Raw genomic sequence first — 21,324 nt, 5'->3', positions numbered from 1 at the left:
TGCCAAAAATTTAATGTCTGAGAAGATTCTCTGAAGGAAATATTAGATACAAGGTATGGAGAAATAAAATCTGCTAATAGGGAAGTTTTTGTTTTTTATCATCACTGAGAAATGGATAAAAAAAAAATTTCTTACTTTTAAAAGTTTTTGCATTCTGGCTTTTCATATTGTCTTGTGTATTTTGCTTCTTCTCTTTTCCTTTGGTGTCCTAATCGATATATTAGGTTTATTTATTAATTATTCATTAACGTTCATGATTTTTGACCCTTTACAAAAACTTCCTGCACAAAGCACATGTGAAATGTCCCTTTTCGTAGCAATTACTTTCACTTTGTGCTGACGTCATGTAGCTGAACTTTGACCTGTGAATTCATGAGCCTCAGTCTCGTGAGGCAATAGAAGGTAAGAACGTGGGACCGTGAGCCGTTATCAGTCCGTACAGGATTTCGCACAGGTTTTTTTTTTTTTTTTTTTTTTTTTTTTTTGTGATTGTCGTGGCCAAAAATGCTTGAGTTTGATACTTTTTTTATTTTACTAAAATTTGCTATGCAACTTTAGTATTTGAATTGGCGAAATCGCAATCGCACGAAATAGTTTCACACGCTCTTTCACAGTGATGTTTGTTGGTAAACGAGCCCGTTTCGCTGTACTCATGTTCGACGCTCGTGAATTGGAGAGTTCTTCGGCCGAATGCGCAGTGTGACGACGACACATGATGCGTCTTTGACCACATCTGCGGAAAATCTGAGGTAATTGTGAAAAATTGCAAGCTAATTAATTTCTTCTGGAGGGACTGTCTTAAATTGATTTTAAAAAACAATAAAGAGGCTGTTTATTTAATTAAGCAGTGGTCACACTGGAAATTTTGACACAATTTCTTACTGTAGCTTGGTTGCTTGCTGAAAGCATGATACTTAGATAGTGTAGCAGCTCATTTTATTCACTTGTACACATGATTAAGTCATGTTATAAAGGTATTGAAGTTTTTTTAATTTGGCTAATGAGTGGCGTAAACAGAAAAGCTTTCGCTCTGTTGTCTGTAGATTACGAGTTCGAATCCTTACACTGCCACAGCCATTTGTGGCCATTAGGCCAAGCAGCAAAATTAGTCGTGCTCTCTGGTTTGGAGGGGTAATGCTCTCATTCCCCTGTCAGTCACCGTGACACTAATAATTCAGGGACATCTGTGAGGTCATGTTTTTGAAAAAGGGTGGGTAGCGTTTTTTCTGAGGGTGTTACCCCTCCACGTGATGCAGCAGTTTGCAAAGATGCGATTGGCTGGGAGGAAGGAAGCACCGGTTATTCTTAAAGAAGTTTAAAAATAACGGTGTTATTATTGTTCAATAATAACATGTTTAATTACTTTTATTAGTCTTAGGTTATGTGGAGCATCGGTTGTACAAGTCCATATAAATAAGCTGTTACTATAGAAACTGTGAGAGCTGCTGTTGAACGTTAATCCACACCTTCTGACCAATCAGATTCAAGAATTCAACAGCGCTGTGGTATACAGCATTTTAACCTCAAGTTTGTACTGTAGACTTTATTCCACACCCTTTTCACTGCATAGAGCTCTCTTTCTGGGACGTTGCAGTCTAACAGCATGACCGTCATGAAATCCCACGATGCATTGCAGTAGGTTAGCATCCGAACACAGGTGCAGGATAGTTCTAACGCTTTGCTGAATATTACAAGTTTATGAAAGTCAGGTTCATCCGTGTCAGTTTTGGTGTAACACCCTGAAAGTGTGCTAAATTCACACAGGCATCTCTTATCTTGTGCACACAGCTGTGTGTGTGCGTTTATCTTCTACGTCACACATCACATCTATATTCGAGGGTCTTCCTTAAATGCTTTTATATCACACCCTTGCATCAGCCACATATGAAGTCACTGTATTGGTTAAGTGTGTTAGAACGTGTGCAAGTTCCCGTAAACGGATCGAAAACTAATATTAAGCAGCAAGAATGAAGAAGCTTTTTAGGGAATGAGCTATACTTGTATTGAAGGACACACCCTGTGAGTGTGTGTTAGGGGTGTTCATTGCTTCGTAGTCTAAAAATATCACAATATCAGGATATTAAAGCAGCAATCCTCCTTTTTTTTTTTTTTTTTTTTTTTTTCTTACTTTTTCATTTCTTACATGTACAAATAACTTGGAAAAAATGTAGAACAGGATTTAGAACAGTAACCGTGTAAGCAGTGGCAACAGCACAAATGGCTGAGAAACCCATTTTGAAAACTGACTTTCTTGTTCACGTTTAGATGGGCCCCCTGGCAGGCAGTTGATCGACCGTTTACTCTCTGGGCCGCTGTAGATACCCACCTACTTAACCATTAATCTTACCTAATGCACCTTTAAATGACCATTTAAGTTAAAGGAAATATTTTTCTCATGAAATCTTTGTTGCACATCTTTGTGTGTGTGTGTGTATACAAGTAATAAATACAAGGAATATGTTAAGCCAATGTTGATCCGAATACGTTGAGCAAAATCTGCAAAAATATATGATGCAGCGGCGGCGAAAATGCGTAGTGCGTAAGCGTGAACATATCAAGTATATGTTGTAGGTAATAATTCCAAAAAAAAATTAAACAAATGCCTGTACCTGTGCTAGGACCTCGGTTTATATTTCCTACGAACAAGTACCTTATTGCTCTGTGTTTAAACTCGGTCAATACGTGGTTGTTTTTGTTTGGGTTTATGATGGGAGCGAGAGCTTTTCAGAGTGTCTAACCCCCCCCCCCCCCCCCCCCCCCCCGGGAAAAAAAACAAAACGCTCTCTTACATTCCCTCCAGCATGAGGCGATTGCAGAAGTAACACAAAATCAAGCAAACTTCGCAATATTTTTACAAATTACAGCAGATTATCTGCTGATTTGGGCCAAGACATGTCACGTGACATCACAACACGCATTCAGTTAAAGCCGTTCTTGATTCACTTGCGTTGCATGTGAGTACAGCTAAAAGGTGTCATTTAACCAACATTTACAGTACTTATAGCGGAATCCGCATGACCCCGAAAGTCTGAGAGTGACTAGTGAAAATGCTTTTATTTTGCATTATTTTCTTATTTAACACAACAGTTGTTATATTATTGACGACACCCTGAGTGAAAAGTAGAATCTTAGAAATATTTACGTGAATTACAGAGTTTCATAGTATTTCGTACGTCACCTTTTTGCTTTAATGACCGTGTGAACTTGAGCTGGCATGGACTCCAGAAGTTTGTGCAAAAGCGTATGGTGCAATTTTAGATCAAATCCATCGAATTGTTCGATAGAAGAGACTAGGCATGAGGAAAATCTGACCTTTTGTACAAAGCTGTTATCATGGACAATATCATGTGGTTGCTTACATTTAAATAGAGACCTAGAAACTGTACAGAATCTTTAATATTAGTCGGTCTGCACGCGGCACGGGGGAGATTTACTCCTCACGTCACTTCTGTTCAGAAAACACGCTTCGGAGAGCAAATACTAAAGTTGTGTCCCAAATGAAGTACTGTACACTTACAGTATGCACCAGTGTCAAGTGTGTGGATTTTATAAAGGTAATATTATCTCAAATATAACATTAGCGTTTTTTGTTTTTTTTTACTAACCAGAAGTATAAGCCACTTCCTAGTTGACGGCGCATGACGTCATACGCACGTTAGCATTAGCAGACACCCGAGTCACAGACTGGCTTTCTTCAGTTTACTTTCTGTCAGCGTTATCTTTTATTCCCAACATGACCTCAGTCTCCATCAGACGGAGGCGAAATCAAGTGACTGAGGAAGAAAGTCCTCTAAAGCAAGGGAGCATTTTATATTAAACACCGCGGAGATCAAACAGTGCTGCACGAGCACAAACATGTTTATATCCAAATTGCTCCACTGTGTGTAAGGGGCAGCGGAAACTGGTGCGATTTGCTTAAAAGGTTTAGTTTAATTCCAGTTTATTGTCATTATATGCTGTATTTGCATGCTTGCAGTGTAAATTCTGCTGTTTATTATAACGGAAGTGATGTGTTAGTAACGATTATTTAGTTAGTTTATATTATATATAAGTACTTATGCATTATTTTTTTATGGATGCACAAAAAGCACTGAATTAAACTACAGTCCTAAATTAAAAATATATATTCTGGTTTGTGTGTGTGTGTGTATTGGGTTCTTTTCTGTTTTGGACAAACAGTTGTGTAAAGTTTTAGTCTGACGTTTATATTTGTAACACTCAGTTTGTGGACTTTATTTTAAATAAACAACAAAAAGAAAGGCACTGAAAGTTTGCCCCGCCCCATCCGATTAATCGAAAAAATAATCGGCCGACTAATCGATTATGAAAATAGTCGTTAGTTGCAGCCCTAGTCAAGATATTGAAGTTTTAATTTCTCTGTTTTAAATATTTAAAAATTCTAAAAAAAAAAAAAAAACTTCTAAAAAAAAACAGATTTTTCCTTGCGGTCTCAGGCTTTTCAACTCCACAGTTTTGTTTTTTTCCTATTTATTATATTGTCATTATAAGCTAAAAGGGTGAAAAGCATTTTAATCTGTATTTTGAAAAAAGGGAATGAACTATGAAGTAACTGTCCAATCATTAATCATGACTAATCATTAAGCCATAATAACCTGTGGTTTGTGTTTTCAGCTCTTAAACATTTAAATTAATTAAATGATGTCCACATAATTTTCAAAATACACAAGAATGTGAGGAGTATTTGTGAGATTTACAGAGTGTCCCGTAACACTAGCAGAACATAATTCGGTAATATAATTCCCCCTGAAATTAGAGATAAGATGAGTATCACAGTATCATGTTTTTTTTCAATATTTGGATTTGTGCTTGGTCTGCGTTTTTAAAGCCTACACTAACGCTGATTTGAAATCAATTGATACTAACCACAAACTCTTCTAAAGAAATGCCCAGTAGGCTAATGGCAAGTGAGTATGCTGAGTCATCTATTACAGTGCACAGTGAGGCATATTTAAATCAAATTATCTCGCTGCTTGTATAGTCAAATAACAGCACATATAAAGAGTAAAACGGGTTATATTGGGTTGAGCCGAACAAAAAATTAACACTAATGAATGGAAAAAAAAAACCCTAATGAATAATGACTTAAAAAGAGGACTTGTTTTAATTTTTCTTTTAATTGACATGGAAGTTATATATTAAGGTTATAATGATCATGGTAGTAATAATGAAATTTTAATTTCACATTTGATTTGTTTAAAATTCATATAATTAATGAAATGTCAAAAATATACTACATGAAACGCATAGATTTGGCTTAGCCACGTAGCCACGTCTAGAGGTCGACCGATAGTGGATTTTACCGATTAATCAACCGATTAATTTTTAAAAAGGATAAAGGGAAAAAATGAAGTGGGGGAGGGGTAAAACATTGCTGAACTTTTATTACAAAAATGAACAGTACTGACTGTACCATGAAAATGTACTGTACTTTTTTTTTAAATGAAATGAATATATATTAACTATTAATAAATATTTATGTAAATAGACGCTATACATCCAACCTGAACTGAAAAGTAACACTCCAAAAAGCAAATAAAAACAGAGACGTCCAAAATCGATTAAAAATAAAAATAAACACTTCAAATAACAGAACAAAATTTGTCGGTGATGTTTTTTTTTTTTTGCCTCTAGAGGCCGCTCTCGTACTGTATAATGACAGCGGACCCTTCTCAGCCGCTCCCGCGACAGACGCAAGCGGGAGAAACTATCGGTGTGGATTTCTGCTGATAGTTCCAGCAAAACCAATCAATCGTTGGACCTCTAGTAAAAATCCTCTACATACGCACACTTTTGATCACATTATATTACGCGTAAATTTTAAGTCTGCCTAAACACACCAGGTTGGAAACAAATAAAACTTCACCCATTGTTCTGTCCATATGATACCCTAATCATTGTCCGTTATGTTGCTTAGCAACCAAAACATACTGTTCATGGACTACACTGTTATGTACAAATAATCGGCCAACCAGTCAGATTTGAGAATTCAGCCTGATGCCTGATGTTTACTGATGCTGATTGTGTATAATTGTGTGTGTGTGTGTGTGTGTGTGTGTGTGTGTGTGTGTGTGTGTGTGTGTTTCTAGCAGTAGAGTATCTGTGTGACTTGATTATCTTGAAGAGTGGTCCATCTAAGGAGATTCATCATGTGTGTTTCAGAGCCTAGCCCAGCTAGAGATCCTGTGTAAGCAGCTGTACGAGACGACGGACACGAGCACGCGACTGCAGGCCGAGAAAGCGCTCGTGGAGTTCACCAACAGTCCAGAGTGTCTGAGCAAATGCCAGCTGCTGCTGGAGAGAGGCAGCGTGAGTGTTCACCATCCCACACACACACACATTCCTTTCTGATTACTGCTTCCATAGTATCTTATTTTTAATGTAGACATCATCCACTGAACACTCTTACCACGGTGTTAATTGTTGTTTCTTTAAAACACACCTCAGACAGGCTCTGTCTCAAACGGTGGACAAATGGTAAATCTATTATCAAGACCAAGGGGCATGTGAAAGCTCAAGTGTGCTTCCCAGTGCCCTGGAAACCTGAGTTGGCTAAAAAAAAAATTGCTAGCCAATGCAATTCGTTGGGATTTGTAGTTTGTGTGAAGTTGCGGTATTGTTTGGCCGGGACCCTGATCACTATCTTAGTTAGGTGTGAAAAGAAAAAAAAAACTTTACATGAGTGTGTGTTATTTTTCCCACCCACCCTGATCTATTTCTAGGTTAAAACGTGAGTACGTATGTTGTTGAGTCGCTGATTCCTTTATGTAGAGTGTTAATGCGGTTTATTTAAGGTTTATCGCTGCATGGTAATTTCCTTTAGGAGTATGTTCCAGTTCTGTACGCTACACATGAGCTTGTATTCAGAAAAGAGTGAGAGGTTTGTGTTTCTGTTGTGTTTAACACTCCTCTCGTGTGTGTGTGTGTGTGTGTGTGTGCGCATATGTCTGTGTGTTTGGGCGTCTGCAGTCGTCTTATTCTCAGCTGCTCGCAGCCACGTGCCTCTCCAAGTTGGTGTCTCGCACAAGCAACCCTCTGCCACTGGAACAGCGAATCGACATCCGTAAGACACACACATTCTCTCTCTGTCTCTCTCTCTGTCTCTCTCTGTCTTGGCTTTACTCCCACCTTTCTCTCTCTGTCTCTGCTTCACCCTCTCCTTGGTCTCTGTCTGTCTCTCCTTTTTTTGTCTCTCTCTCGCACTGCCTCTGTCTGTTTCACTCTCTTGATCTTTTTTTCCTCTCTGTTTTTCTCTCACTCTCTCTGCCTGTATCTCCTCTCTTTCTCTCTCTCTGCTTCACCCTCTCCTTTGTCTCTGTCTGTATCTGTCTTTCTCTCCTTTTTTTGTCCGTCTCTCTGTCTGTCTCTCTCTGACAATATCTCTGCCTGTCTCTCTCGTGCACGCTCTCTCTCTATCTCTCTCTCTCTCTCTTTGTCCGCCTCTCTCCTTCTCTCTGTCTGTCTCTGACAATATCTGTCTGTGTCTCTCTCTCTCTCTCTCTCTCTCTCTCTCTCTCTCTCTCTCTCTCTCTCCCTGAATCTCTCTCCCTTTGTCTGTCTCTCTCTGACAATATCTGTCTGCCTCTCTCTTTCTGTCTGTCTCTCTCTGACAATATCTCTGCCTGTCTCTCTCGTGCGCGCTCTCAATCTCTCTCTCTCAATCTCTGTCTCTCTGTCTGCCTCTCTTTCTCTCTGTCTGTCTCTCTCTGACAATATCTCTGCCTGTCTGTCTCTCTCTCTCAATCTCTCTCTTTTTGTCTGCCTCTCTCTTTCTCTCTGTCTGTCTCTCTGTCTTGCCTTTGCCCCCGTCTTTCTCTCTCTCTCTCTCTCTCAATCTCTCTCTCTCTTTGTCTGCCTCTCTCTTTCTCTCGGTGTGTCTCTCTCTGTCTTGCCTTTGCCCCCCTCTTTCTTTCTCTCTCTCTCAATCTCTCTCTCCCTTTGTCTGCCTCTCTCTTTCTCTCTCTGTCTCTCTCTGTCTTGCCTTTGCCCTCTCTCTCTCTCTCACTCTCGCTCTGTCAAAAGGTTGCTTTATTGGCATGACCAATATTAACATTTGTATTGCCAAAGCTTGGGTACAGACAAAATAAATAAGTAGAAGCAAATGTACGTGCATTCAACAATCCAGTCAGACAGAAACACTAAGAATAAAGTAAACTCTAAGAATAAAGAAAACAAAGAAAGAAACAGGCTAAGACGGTCTCTGTTTCTATCTCCACTTGCCTCAGTCTCTCCTTTCTCTCTCTGTCCATGTCTCAGTCTCTGTATGTTTCACTCTGTCTTACTGTCTGTCTCTGTCTCTGTCTCTCTCGCCTTCTTTCTGCCTGCATCTCTTTCTGTATGTCCGTCTCTGACGACACGCAAATTGAAGATTTTCTGAACCGAAGTCTTCAGACAGCGAACACACAGATGTGCACATGCGTAGTATATTTATATTTAAACACATGGTATACACCAAAGAGCTCTCTCTCTGACCGAGGTTCCCTGTGGTTTTTTCATCAGGTAATTACGTGCTGAACTACCTGGCGACGCGGCCGAAGCTCGCCGCGTTTGTCACTCAGGCTCTGATTCAGCTCTACGCCCGAATCACTAAACTCGGCTGGTTCGACTGTCAGAAGGAGGATTACGTCTTCAGGAATGTCATCGTGGACGTCACAAGATTCCTGCAGGTATAAATCCGACCCCCGAGTTAGCCGGATTGGAGAGCTGATGAAATGACATGACCGAGGATTTGTCCATACTAATCCCGTTCTCAGGTGCTCAAAGTAGTGATTAGTAAATCTGCTGTACGTCGTCTTCTCTTCCAGACTGGGCCCCTTGGTATTTTAGTTCATACATAATACACACACAGTAGAAAGGCTGTGATTTTACATTTCCGTATTTACCATTTCCACCTTTTTATATTTGTGTAGCTAATTGGGTTGGTGTTTTTTCTTTCTTGTGGTTTCAGGACAGTGTTGAACACTGCATCATCGGAGTCACGATTCTTTCCCAGTTAACCAATGAGATTAACCAAGTAAGTTCCTCCGCCATCTTCCATGATGTAAGTGTTTTATTTTTATCTCTATTTTTGTGTGTGAGCACTGCTACATTAACTATGCTGTGCTTTGCTGGTAAGACTCTCATAGCTTTTCAAATTCCTTTTCAATCAAGGGGAAATTTTTTATGTTTTTAAATAACTTTTAAGAAATGATAAGTTTTGTACACATCATAGCAAATCGCTCATTACCTGTCTCCTATCTTAAACTACTGGTCTAGTAGCTGCTAGGTATGTACTGACATGAAAGGTTTACATCAGCCACGTTTAGTTACAGTTTCTAATATTATCAAAGTGTTTTATTAACTTTTTTTTTAAAATATATAACAAGGACTTTCTGATGTGCCTCACTTTATTCATTTAATACAATAAAATGTATTTTAGCATAAAGATCCACTGTGTTTTTTTTATATATATATATCTCTCTGTGTGTGATGTATAATACCAGAAACGTAGACCATGAAATGTCAGTGACTTATAAACACAAACATTTAAATGTTCATTTAAATAAGAAAAGTAACAGTGAAAATATATCATAAATAAAGAACTTCTTATCAAATATGAAATACAGTTCTAAAATTATAACAATATTTTCGAACATTAAGAAAACAATACAAAACAATAATGACTAAAATTAACATTAACATTATTAATAATATTTCAAAAACTACAGAGTAAACAATCATTTCCAGTTTAAAATGTTTGAGCTTTGCCTTTAATATGGCAGCTATGCAAACTCACAACCCCAGCTACTCTTCCTATATTAAAAAAAAATAATAATGTGTGTATATATATATTTTTTGTCTTTAATTGTGTATTGAGAATGTTTCATGTGTGAAACTCGCTGTTGTTACTCTCACCGTTCCGTCTTTTCTTGTATCCAGGCCGATACGACGCATCCGCTTACAAAACACAGGAAGATTGCGTCATCGTTCAGAGACTCTTCTCTGTTTGACATCTTCACACTCTCCTGTAATCTCCTCAAACAGGTGAAGATCCACGATTTCAGAAATACGGCTTTACAATGCTCGAAAGACGACTTGTACCGTATGACGCTCCTGCAGAAATGATCCAAAAACGTGTGGATGTGTTCCGTATGTACTCCAGAATGGGACATGAGGCTTGTTTATTATACTCGGAAGTAAACAAGATAAATGTGATCAGTTTGTTGTTGTAGTTTATACAGCTGCTTTGAATTTAGTTAGCGATTTATTCCTAGTTTTTCAGGTTTTACGTTGCGGCAGCATCTCTGAATTATAATAATTAAATAATATTTCTTTCTAAATGTATTCCTTCTTTCTTACACACAAGGACAATTTACAAACAAATGAAAACTACTGGATGATTCAGCACTGTGTTAAGTCAGTTAAATTGTTGTTTAATTATAGGTTATTAAATAATTATAATTTAGTCCTGCTATTATTGTTCATTTTGTTGTTGTATTATCGTGCTTCCAAATCAGAATAATTTATTTTTCCCGGTTTTCATATTTGTCTTTGGGGTTTTGATGTTTTCACTGCCATCAGATAATGTTTAAATGTGGTAAACCTACACGTGTGTGATTGCAGGCGTCAGGAAAGAACTTGAACCTGAACGATGAAGGCCAGCACGGTTTGCTAATGCAGCTCCTGAAGCTTGCGCACAACTGCCTCAACTTCGATTTCATCGGCACGTCCACAGACGAGTCCTCAGACGACCTGTGCACCGTCCAGATTCCCACCAGCTGGAGATCAGGTGACCGCCACCACGTCTCCATATTTATCCGTCATCGAGGAGTTTTTGTCTTTCAGAATACTGGAATTAATAGCATCCTATTAGAGGTCTGATTTAATAGTTTTTTTTAAAAAAAAATCTATTTAACTGAATTCTCCGTTCTGATGTATGGGTTTAGAAGGTGTTGATTCGTTTTTCATAACAGCAGCTCTGACAGTGGATCCGGCTCAAAGACGAATCACGGGATTATATTAATACGCTTGCTCTGATATGTTATCGTTTCTGTAGTAATTGTAGCTGTTTATGGACGTTTTTAAAAACGGTGCCGTATTTTTAGTCAGGTGACCCATTCAGTTCAAAACAAACAAGACGTTGGACTATGTTGTACTGCAGTTGTTATCTGCTATCCAGTTTGATAGTGTTGTTAAAGATTAATATCACTTTCAGGTTCATTTTTTTTTTAAATAAACGCCTGATGGAAATGACGCAGGTGAATTTGTTTTACGGATGTTCCATAATGACGGTTAAATGAACTGTAAATGGATAAGAAGACACTGCATCGTTCTTTATATATATAACATATAAAGGGGCAGTGGCTCTGGGTTACTGATCAGAAGGTCGGGGGTTCAAGCCCCAGCACTGCCAAGCTGCCACCGTTGGGCCCTTGAGCAAGGCCCTTAACCCTCTCTGCTCCAGGGGCGCTGTATCATGGCTGACCCTGCACTCTGACCCCAACCTCCTAACATGCTGGGGTATGTGAAGAAAAGAATTTCACTGTGAATGTATATGTTTAACACTTATTTATTTATTTATTTATTTTGCAGCCTTTCTGGACTCGTCGACGCTGCAGCTGTTTTTCGATCTCTACCATTCCATCCCTCCATCCCTCTCTCCCCTGGTAAGTGAAAGACAGAACACACAGCTCCCTGTTTCAGGTCCACCAACCATCTATATAGGTCACTTTATACAGTAGACATACACGTACACTGTAGTTAGTGGCTGTAGCTCATCTGTAGAGTTTCTCCTTTGTATTTTTTATTGTTGGGTCCGTCAGTGGAAAGGAACAATCATATCTCTGACTAGATATTATTTGGGTGGTGGAGCATCCTCAATATAACAGTGGCACAGACATGATGCAGTTTAAACACTGTACAGTTTATTAACACGGCTCCACCTTAGTATCGTATTGAACTGTATTGAACACAGAAACCACTAGGGGGCAGTCCTTCATATCAACTGGAGGAATCTGTGGCGTCTGCTTTTGTTGCATGCCTTTGTATTGATGCCGTGCAACAAAATCAGCAAGTGCGACATTTTTCCAGTCTTCAACGCTCCAGTCTGGGAGAATCTGCGCCCACTCTCGCATCCGATTTCTGAGTGAAATCCAATCATAGGAGTGAAATCCAACGTAGTCTTCTGATATTCTAGCCAATCCTCCTTAAAGATTTGCTGTGTTGTGTGTTCTAACATGCTTTTCTGCTCACCACGGTTGTAAAGAGTGGTTATTTTTGTAGTCACAGAGACTTCTCGTCAGCTCAAACCAGTCTTGCCGTTCACCTCTGAGCCCTCTCTCGTCACCAAGGCTCATCTGCCCGTCTTTTGTTTTTTGCACCATTCTGTGTAAACTTAACTTAAATATCCCATTTCGTTTCAAATCGACTTCCCGACTCCAATCCTGCCGCAGTCAGTAACTGTAAACTCGCACGTCTGGAAAGTGAGTTCTGTAGTTGGACCTGATAAACTGTAAACACAGTCAGTGATATTAACTACACTGTCCTGAACTAACTCCATCTCTGTCTTTCTCAGGTTTTATCGTGCTTAGTTCAGATCGCGTCGGTCCGGCGTTCACTGTTCAACAACGCTGAGCGAGCAAAATTCCTTTCTCATCTAGTCGATGGCGTTAAGAGGATATTGGAGAACCCACAGGTCTGTGTGTGAAACAGAATAATTGGAATAACAGATGTGTGTGTGTGTGTGTGTGTGTGTGTGTGTGTGTGTTTTCCCGACTTTCCATGTCTTTTTTTTGTTGTTCTTTCTTTCTCGTTATAACATTTACATGTTTGTGTGCGTTATGATAGAGTTTATCGGACCCAAATAATTACCATGAGTTTTGCCGCTTGCTGGCCCGACTGAAGAGTAACTATCAGCTCGGCGAGTTGGTGAAAGTGGAGAATTATCCAGAAGTTATCAGACTTATTGCGAACTTCACTGTCACCAGCTTGCAGGTGAGACACACAGAGGTGGAGGCCATCTGAAGCCACACACACGCTCACATACATACAATGCAACAGTGCAAGACAAAAGTAAAACCAGTCACGTGAGGATAGCGTGAACAGAAGTTTGAATGTTGATCATATTAACAAAATGGACACTATGTTTAAGTTACTAAAAATGTAACCAGTATCATTTGAATGTAGTTTTACATTTCGATTAGTCCATCATTTGGGGAAATTGCTCTCCTAAATAATCACACACACACACACTGACTCAGCTTAGTTACTCACTCAGTTATTTGTACATTTTCATAAAATAACAGAATAATTCATAAATCAGATATGCAAATCCAATTGGATCAACATTATTATAATGTGTTTATTTTTGTAGATGGTAGATACTAAAATTCATAACTCATAATTCGTCAAAAATAATGTTTATTCTTTTAAATGCAACACTTGCTGACTATTTGTTGGTTCCTATTTATTGGGATTGTGATCTTGTGTCTGTAGAAATGTCTTCAAATACCGTCCGTGATATTCTTGTCATATCGCCCACCTCTGGAATTTACAACATTGGTTTTAGTTAAATGGATATTTACTGATATGATCATTCATGAACTCGGATAAACTTAGATTAGACAGATATATCTGTTTAGAAATCACTTTAAGGAACTTCAGCGATACGTGACTATTTCAGATTTTCTCATCATGGTATCATAACTGCTGTATGTTGCCTGTGTGTAGACTGATTTTTGATTTGTGTGTGTGTGCGTGTGTGTTTCTGTTTGTAGCACTGGGAGTTTGCGCCCAACAGTGTTCACTACCTGTTGAGTCTGTGGCAGCGTTTAGCCGCGTCCGTGCCCTACGTTAAAGCCACAGAGCCTCACATGCTCGAGACGTTCACACCCGAAGTGACCAAAGCTTACATCACATCCCGTCTGGAGTCCGTGCACATCATCCTGAGGTAAAAACATGCATTAAATGTCATTTTGAATTTTTTTAAACGGTGACATATTTTATATATATATATATATATATATATATATATATATATATATATATATATATATATATATATATATTTATATTTATATTTATATTTATTTACGCACACACACACAAATCGCAGAAACTCACATTACACAATAAAATAGGTTTATTATATAAACTTAATCCCTTACCCAATCACCTCCAGTCCTTTAGAAAGCAAAAACCACCCTTCTTTAACACATCACAGTTAATTTCATACTATTTTATTATACATCCATAAATATTCTTGGAATAAAAGCGTCGTTATTACCATGAATGCTGTACACACAGACCCACACATCTAAAACAAGTGAATGATACCTATAACATTAACACTGACCATCTCAATCCTCTGAGGCAGTCAGTAAAACTGAAATAATTCAGATAGGTAGTTCTTTAAAGCTTGTGAAGTATGGCAAGATGGGTTGCCATGTTTTACGCAGGTCCCCTCAAGGAAAGCTAAACTCTGCTCCTGCAGACAGTGGAGTGGCACAACAAAATTATCCTATGGGTGGCATGGTGGTAATAGTGTCAAACTGATTAGCATTTAAAATTAAAGATTCATTTTATATTGCAATTTAGAGGCATGGCCTTTGGAATGTACCTCTGGAATAGTTTTTAACAACCATTGTCCAGTAATTGTCAGGATGTTGACAAGACCTAAGATCAAGTGTTAAATTTTCTGGAGGAACGGTCCATCTTTCACAGCTAGCATCTGCGCTAGGAGACATGCCCGCAAGCCTGGCTTTGCTTAAATGAACACGATGTATAACACTTTAAACTGAGTAAGTCCTAGTTTCTAGTACTTTCTCTTGTACAATAATCTTCTTGTTTAAATTTAATACCCAGTTTCCCATCCCATTAGACTTTATTTTTCTTTACATCATGATGACTTGAAGATATGACATGAGAGTGTAGCACTGAGATCAGACCTTTATTAACAAATATGAGGCTGAGCTCTTCCCGGGTTGTCGCACCTGGGAAAGTGGGAAAGGTAGGAAAATGAAGGGTTTTAACAGAGGGTTAAAGAAAGTCTTGAAGATATCTAAAGAAACGGTTATATGGAAGACCAGATTTTCTAGACAAATGATTAAAAGTGCCGTATGTATTGTCAATAAATAAATCTTTCATGTAAACACTAAATAAATATTGATGTGTAAAATTAAAACAAAAACCTAATGTAAATAGCTTTAATGAGTGGTGGAAAGTGTTAATTCTGTGATGTTGAAGATCTCTTCAGCTATGTTGCGGTGTTTAAGTGTGTGTGTGTGTGTTGAGGGATGGGATGGAGGACCCTCTGGATGACGCCGGTTTGGTGCAGCAGCAGCTGGATCAGCTCTCCACCATTGGCCGCTGCGAGTACGAGAAAACTTGTGCCCTGCTCGTCCAACTTTTCGACCAATCAGCTCAGTCCTACCAAGAGCTCCTCCAATCAAACTCCAGCACCATTGACGCTGCCGTGCAGGAAGGTGAGCCCTGGAGATGCCCATGTTACACTTCATACACCTGCTGGCTGTGATCTTAAACTATGAATATCGGAAGTAGTCGGAAGAAACGTGTTACTGTTGTGTGTTCAGGTCGTTTAACGTGGTTGGTGTACATTATCGGAGCCGTTATCGGGGGCAGAGTTTCCTTCGCCAGCACAGACGAGCAGGACGCCATGGACGGAGAACTTGTGTGCCGGTGAGAATTTACTGATATGTTTCTTCATATGTCTTTATTGTTACATATACATGCTCAGTGGTGGTGATTAGTTTTAGTTTTTTTTTTTAAATGTTGACGCTCTAATTATTCGCGTTCTTTTGTACTGGATTTTAGCGTTTTGCAGCTGATGAACCTGACAGATTCTCGGCTCGCGCAGGCTGGGAATGAGAAACTGGAGCTCGCCATGCTCAGCTTTTTCGAACAATTCCGCAAAATTTACATTGGAGACCAGGTGCAAAAATCCTCCAAGGTAATTACAACAGAATGGCGTTTATACCACTTGCCTTCGATGACTGGTTTTACGCCACCGTGATGCTGAATTCTCTATTCTGATTGGTCACTTGTTTTAAGAACGTTCACCTTTACTTTGTTTAACGTTTCCAGAAGTCTCCAGTGTCGGTGTTTTTGCAGCTGTTGCACCACTTTTAACGTATCTACAAATGGATGCAAGCACAATGTGTCGCTCTTTAATAAATATATAAAGCGTAATTGTTACTAATACACTGAATTACTTTTGTATAAGAGGAATAAATCCATTCAGGACATGCTCTTATTGAGGTGGTCGTGGTAATGACGCTTACATGTTACATCTGACAGGATAGATGTTTAGTTTTAGTGGAAATTATATTCAAACGTTAAAAGTAGGCAGGAGACACTACCTACTCCTCCAGAGGTTAAAGAATGAATATTTTCTAAAATAATTTATAAATAAAAAAAATTCACTGGAATAATAGTACCTGAAATGTATCATTCAACTCCATGGACTAACGTGTGTGTGTGTGTGTGTGTGTTCTTTAGCTGTACCGGCGGCTTTCAGAGGTGCTGGGACTCAACGATGAGACGATGGTGCTCAGTGTGTTTATCGGCAAAATGTGAGTGAGACAATGTTCACAAGACAGACGTTACAGCACAATGAATATAAACATTAGTCACTCAGCTATTTTTCAGTAATGACCAGCAGAAAAATGATTTGCGATGGATATGCCAAAAGTCTGATGTTCCGGGGTTTTCCCGTAGGTTTTTAGAGGACTTGGGTGCTGTCTAGGTTCCGGGGGGGGGGGGGGTTTGAAATTATTAAAAGGAAATTAAGTTTGTGTTGTTTTTTTTTTTTTTTTTTTTTTTTCATGTTGTTTTCGACAATTATCCTTACCATATTTGTGAAGGAAAGCTGGCAACAATATTCATTCTATGTTTGAGATTTAATGAAAGTATATGTGGACCCATTACGATATGCATCACCTTGAAATGATGCATATACAAGGCAAGTCGCACTACATGACTGATGAGATGAGGACTTGCATCACTGTGTGTGACTGGTTCTCAAACTACACTGCAGGAACGGGGGGGAGAAAACTCTTTGTGTCGGGGACGGTCGTAGGAAAAGCCGCACGACCCGCAAGTGTTTGGTGAAGAAGCTACCTAAGATGTGTTCACATGTAACTTTACGAGTTTATGAAAAAGACTTTACGAGTGAACACTGCTTAACTTTGATTAGCTACCAAACCACGTTAGATACTAACGTTAGTTCAGCTGAGGTATCTTTATCTAACATCAACTAACTAGCAAGGCTGGCTAACGTAACTTAATTCAGTACATGAATATATATGCAAGTTAGCTAGGTTAGCAATTTCCATAGATGTTTATCATTATAACATTTAGCTGTATATTTTTGCTATGCTATCTCTGGCTATCGCTAGTGTGATGTTGCTATCGCATCCACAAAAATTACTCCCTAACAAAAAGAAACATTTATACTTCATTTATTCTTTGTAGAGACTTATCGATGGTTTGCAACTTTCTTATCTGAGTCCATCCCAAGCTGACGGTGCAGAGAAATATCCAATCAGCTGTGCAAGCATCTGTCACACACCAATCACACAAACGTTCGTCCAAACTCCGATTGCTCATTCCTCTTGCCAGTTTACCTTTCTCTTTGAGATCAAGCCATCTCTCCATTTTTTTTCCATTTTTTTTTGTCCGTGCATAGAACTCTCACCGTTGTTTTTACATTCATTCTGATATGTCGCCTAAATGCCTTTTTTTATTTATTTTATTTATTTATTTTTTAAATTTCATTCAGCTTAAGGCACGCCCAAAGACATTTGGGTCCTGCGCCTAAGCCTTTCTATGGTAGGGAAAGCCATGATGTTCTAACATGAACTAATGTTCTAATGTTTAAGATCAGACACTTATTACTGATTAACTGCCGTGACATTAAACACTGAATCTGCAGCTAGTATGAAGTTATATTTGGATGTTTTTGTTTTAAATGTGTTTTAGAATCACTAATCTGAAGTACTGGGGACAGTGCGAACCAATCACATCCAAAACACTACAGCTTCTCAACGATCTCTCCATCGGATATCCTTCCTGTACACGCTTCATGGCTTTCACGTTTTTACACGCATTTTTAAAGTCCGCCTCTGAACACACCTACGCAGGTAGTAAAGGGCTGATCGCTTGGTCGAGCACAACTTCAAAAAGAGAGAAAAAAAAATCACTGCTAATCATTTACTTGTGCTAGAAATGGATTTTTTTTTTTTTTTAAATTAAAAGTTTACCCAGTAAATTTGCAAACTTTACAGTTTTAAATACACTAAAGCTTTTTTCATAATGCTGGGAAAAAGGTTGATTATTTTCCTATATCAGCATGTTCTGAACTGTTTTATCTGTCTTATACCGTACCCCGTTTGCCACGTGTTGTAATTATTTATTAATTACAGAATAACACACAATTTATCAGTTTATAGTTGCATTTAAAGATGCAGAACACCTGAGCAATATGTTTGTGTTATCACTCATGTTACAGCAGCTATAAACAGTCGTTCCATTACTTTCACTTGAAGGTAATAATATAAATAAATAAATAAATACATAAATGCCTTTTCCGTGTCTAGTTACAAAGCACTGATGCTGGAGACTCCTTCCTAACTTGCTAAACAGCTTACAGAAAACTTTTAACAAAAATTGTTCTCCATTTGTCATTCATGCTCATTTAGTCTGTTTATTATTAGGCTTAGATTAGGTTGAGCATCCTCCATACAAGTCCCTATGAATGAGGTAGGAGTGTGAGTGTATTGCTGTTTGTCTGCTGCTTCACACCAGCTAAATTATGGACTTGTGATTTGTGTTTCGTGAATTCTTTAACTATGAGGATTATCTAAATGAAATGTCAGTTAAGCGTTCTTGCTTTCGCAGCCAGTTGCATAAACCCCTCAGTTTTTGTGTTGTTGTGAGTTTCCTTAACCTCTGTGGTGCACGTATAGCAGTGTGAGGAAACTGGTGAAGCTCAGCGCCGTCCAGTTCATGCTCAACAACCACACGGTACGTTGTTTTGATTTGTAAATGAATAAGAGATACCCTGGAAAGCAAGTGCACATGCTGTTATGTATTGTATGATACGTAGTTTGTATTTTTTTTTTTGTTTTTTTTTTTATACGTGTTGATGTAGTGGAGATGTGTTTTTTGGACAGAGTGAACACTTCTCCTTCCTGGGTGTGAACAATCAGTCCAATCTGAGTGATATGAGATGCAGGACCACATTTTACACAGCATTAGGACGCCTGCTCATGGTCGATCTAGGTATGGTTCTCTTTCTCTGTATTAGTTACCAAGATAAAAATCTTAAATAATATTTGACTTTCAGAATCAGATTTATTATTTTTTTTAATCGTATCTGTCTTTCTGTATTGTGTCCTCTGCTTGTGTGTGTATGTGTGCAGGTGAGGATGAGGACCAGTTCGAGCAGTTTATGCTTCCTCTGACTGGCGCGTTTGAAGCCGTCGCACAGATGTTCAGCACAAACACTTTCAACGAGCAGGAAGCCAAGGTGAGCTGGAGGCAAATACGCGCAAGGCTTGTGAAGGCATCACATGATTGATTTATCATGTGGCACCTATCACAACAGTACTCATCTGGATGAAACTATAGGTGTGCTTCAAGAAAAAAGTCACATTGGTTTTTTTTAATGCCCATAATCATTAATGTAACAGTCAGGAAAAACACCTAAACCTGTGTAGGTTTAGGCCACGCCCACTTTAACCTTAACTCTGATTACTGATACAGATGATGTCTTTGTTACACACTTGGTACATATAAATAAAAGCAGTAAATGCAAGTATTGAACCTGCACTTAGGAATGATCTTTCTGTACTTAGAAACTCATTTTGTCCTAAGAAGCATTTTGTGAATCAACTGATGAAGAATGTTTTATAAAAGGAGAGATGTTTGTTTTTGTTTTCTTTCTAGAGAACATTGGTGGGTTTGGTGAGGGATTTGAGAGGCATCGCCTTTGCCTTTAATGCCAAAACCAGCTTTATGATGCTCTTTGACTGGATGTATCCTTTCGGGCTGATTCATTTACCCCCTGAGGTTTTTTTTTTTTGACCCCCCCCCCTTCCCCCACCACCAGGATTAATCAAACTGCACTACTCACTTTGTTGTTTAGTAAAGTTTTTGTGTTCTTAACTGAAATGGAACAGCTACCCATCGTATATCCCAATCCTACAGCGAGCTATAGAGCTGTGGTATCACGTTCCAGCCTGCACAACACCTGTGCTCAAACTCATGGCTGAGCTCGTACATAACAGGTAACGCTGTGTTTCTGAATTACAAGTGAAATTTGATCATCCTGTTTCTGTCACTTTCTTTCTTCTCTTTGATTCGGCAAAGATGTATGTCTGTAATGTTCTTTAAGTATACGTAAAAAAAATCTTTTGAGCTTATTTTCTTGCCAGGTCTCAGAGGTTACAGTTCGACGTGTCCTCGCCAAATGGCATCCTGCTGTTCCGAGAAACGAGCAAGATGATCACGACATACGGTAAGTTTGGATGAGCATGAGCAGAGCTTAAGTCTGTAGGAGCTCAGGCTCTGAGAAGCTTTCCAACTGGAGCACTTTTCAATATTCAGAAGAGGGGGTTAATTGAAAATGGATGGAAAGATGAATGGGTGATATCCATTGGGTGGGTAAGGGTGACAAATTAAGGTCACAAAGATGGATGAAGAGGTAGGTGGATGGATACCTGATGGTGATGGATGGGAAGATGAGTTGGCTGGATAGATGGAAACGGAGATATGTGGGAATTATTAAATGGATAAGGAGATCGGTGGGACAAGTTGGAAGGATGGATGGTGATATGAGTGGGATGGATGGATATATGGGGGGATGAGGGGGATAGATGGATGGGTAGATGTGTGGAATGGATGTGGAGATGAGTGGGATGAATTGGATGAATGGATTGGAAATAAGTGTGGCTTATAGATGGGGAGATGAGTAGAATGGATGGATAAATAGAAGGGGAGATGTGAGATGAATGGATGTCTAGATCAGTTGGATGGATGAGAGATGAGCGTAATGAATAGATGGATGGATAGGGAGATGAGTGGCAGGAGTAGATGGATGATGGGGAGATGAGTGGGATAAATTTATGGATGGATAGGGGGATGAGTGAGATGAATGGATGTGGAGAAACCTATAGATGGATGGATGGGGATATGAGTGGGATGGATGGGGAGATGAATGGGATGAATAGAGGGATGGGGAGATGAGTGGAATGGATGGGGAGATGAGTGGAATGGATGGGGAGTGACTGGGATGAATAGATGGATGGA

At 39.0% G+C, this 21,324-nt stretch overlaps 1 protein-coding gene across 2 annotated transcripts in view; it reads left to right on the top strand.

Annotated features, from left to right (window-relative positions):
• The window catches only part of xpo7 (exportin 7), a 36,646-nt gene that overhangs the window by 3,618 nt on the left and 11,704 nt on the right, over positions 1–21,324 (top strand). The window contains exons 2-22 of one of the 2 annotated variants that reach the window (XM_053644691.1): positions 6,181–6,327; positions 6,988–7,081; positions 8,518–8,684; positions 8,966–9,058; positions 9,937–10,041; positions 10,621–10,786; positions 11,590–11,663; positions 12,572–12,691; positions 12,844–12,990; positions 13,773–13,945; positions 15,289–15,479; positions 15,588–15,693; positions 15,829–15,964; positions 16,513–16,586; positions 17,995–18,075; positions 18,975–19,038; positions 19,188–19,296; positions 19,437–19,543; positions 19,963–20,051; positions 20,196–20,303; positions 20,451–20,533. In XM_053644691.1, coding sequence (XP_053500666.1) covers positions 6,181–6,327; positions 6,988–7,081; positions 8,518–8,684; positions 8,966–9,058; positions 9,937–10,041; positions 10,621–10,786; positions 11,590–11,663; positions 12,572–12,691; positions 12,844–12,990; positions 13,773–13,945; positions 15,289–15,479; positions 15,588–15,693; positions 15,829–15,964; positions 16,513–16,586; positions 17,995–18,075; positions 18,975–19,038; positions 19,188–19,296; positions 19,437–19,543; positions 19,963–20,051; positions 20,196–20,303; positions 20,451–20,533 — 2,434 coding nt within the window. The remainder of the gene's footprint in view (positions 1–6,180; positions 6,328–6,987; positions 7,082–8,517; positions 8,685–8,965; positions 9,059–9,936; positions 10,042–10,620; positions 10,787–11,589; positions 11,664–12,571; positions 12,692–12,843; positions 12,991–13,772; positions 13,946–15,288; positions 15,480–15,587; positions 15,694–15,828; positions 15,965–16,512; positions 16,587–17,994; positions 18,076–18,974; positions 19,039–19,187; positions 19,297–19,436; positions 19,544–19,962; positions 20,052–20,195; positions 20,304–20,450; positions 20,534–21,324) is intronic. The other variant, XM_053644692.1, reaches the window with a different exon arrangement.

Source organism: Ictalurus furcatus, chromosome 16 (assembly GCF_023375685.1).
Source record: "Ictalurus furcatus strain D&B chromosome 16, Billie_1.0, whole genome shotgun sequence".
NCBI lineage: Eukaryota > Metazoa > Chordata > Actinopteri > Siluriformes > Ictaluridae > Ictalurus > Ictalurus furcatus.
This window is presented reverse-complemented; position numbering and strand designations above follow the sequence as displayed.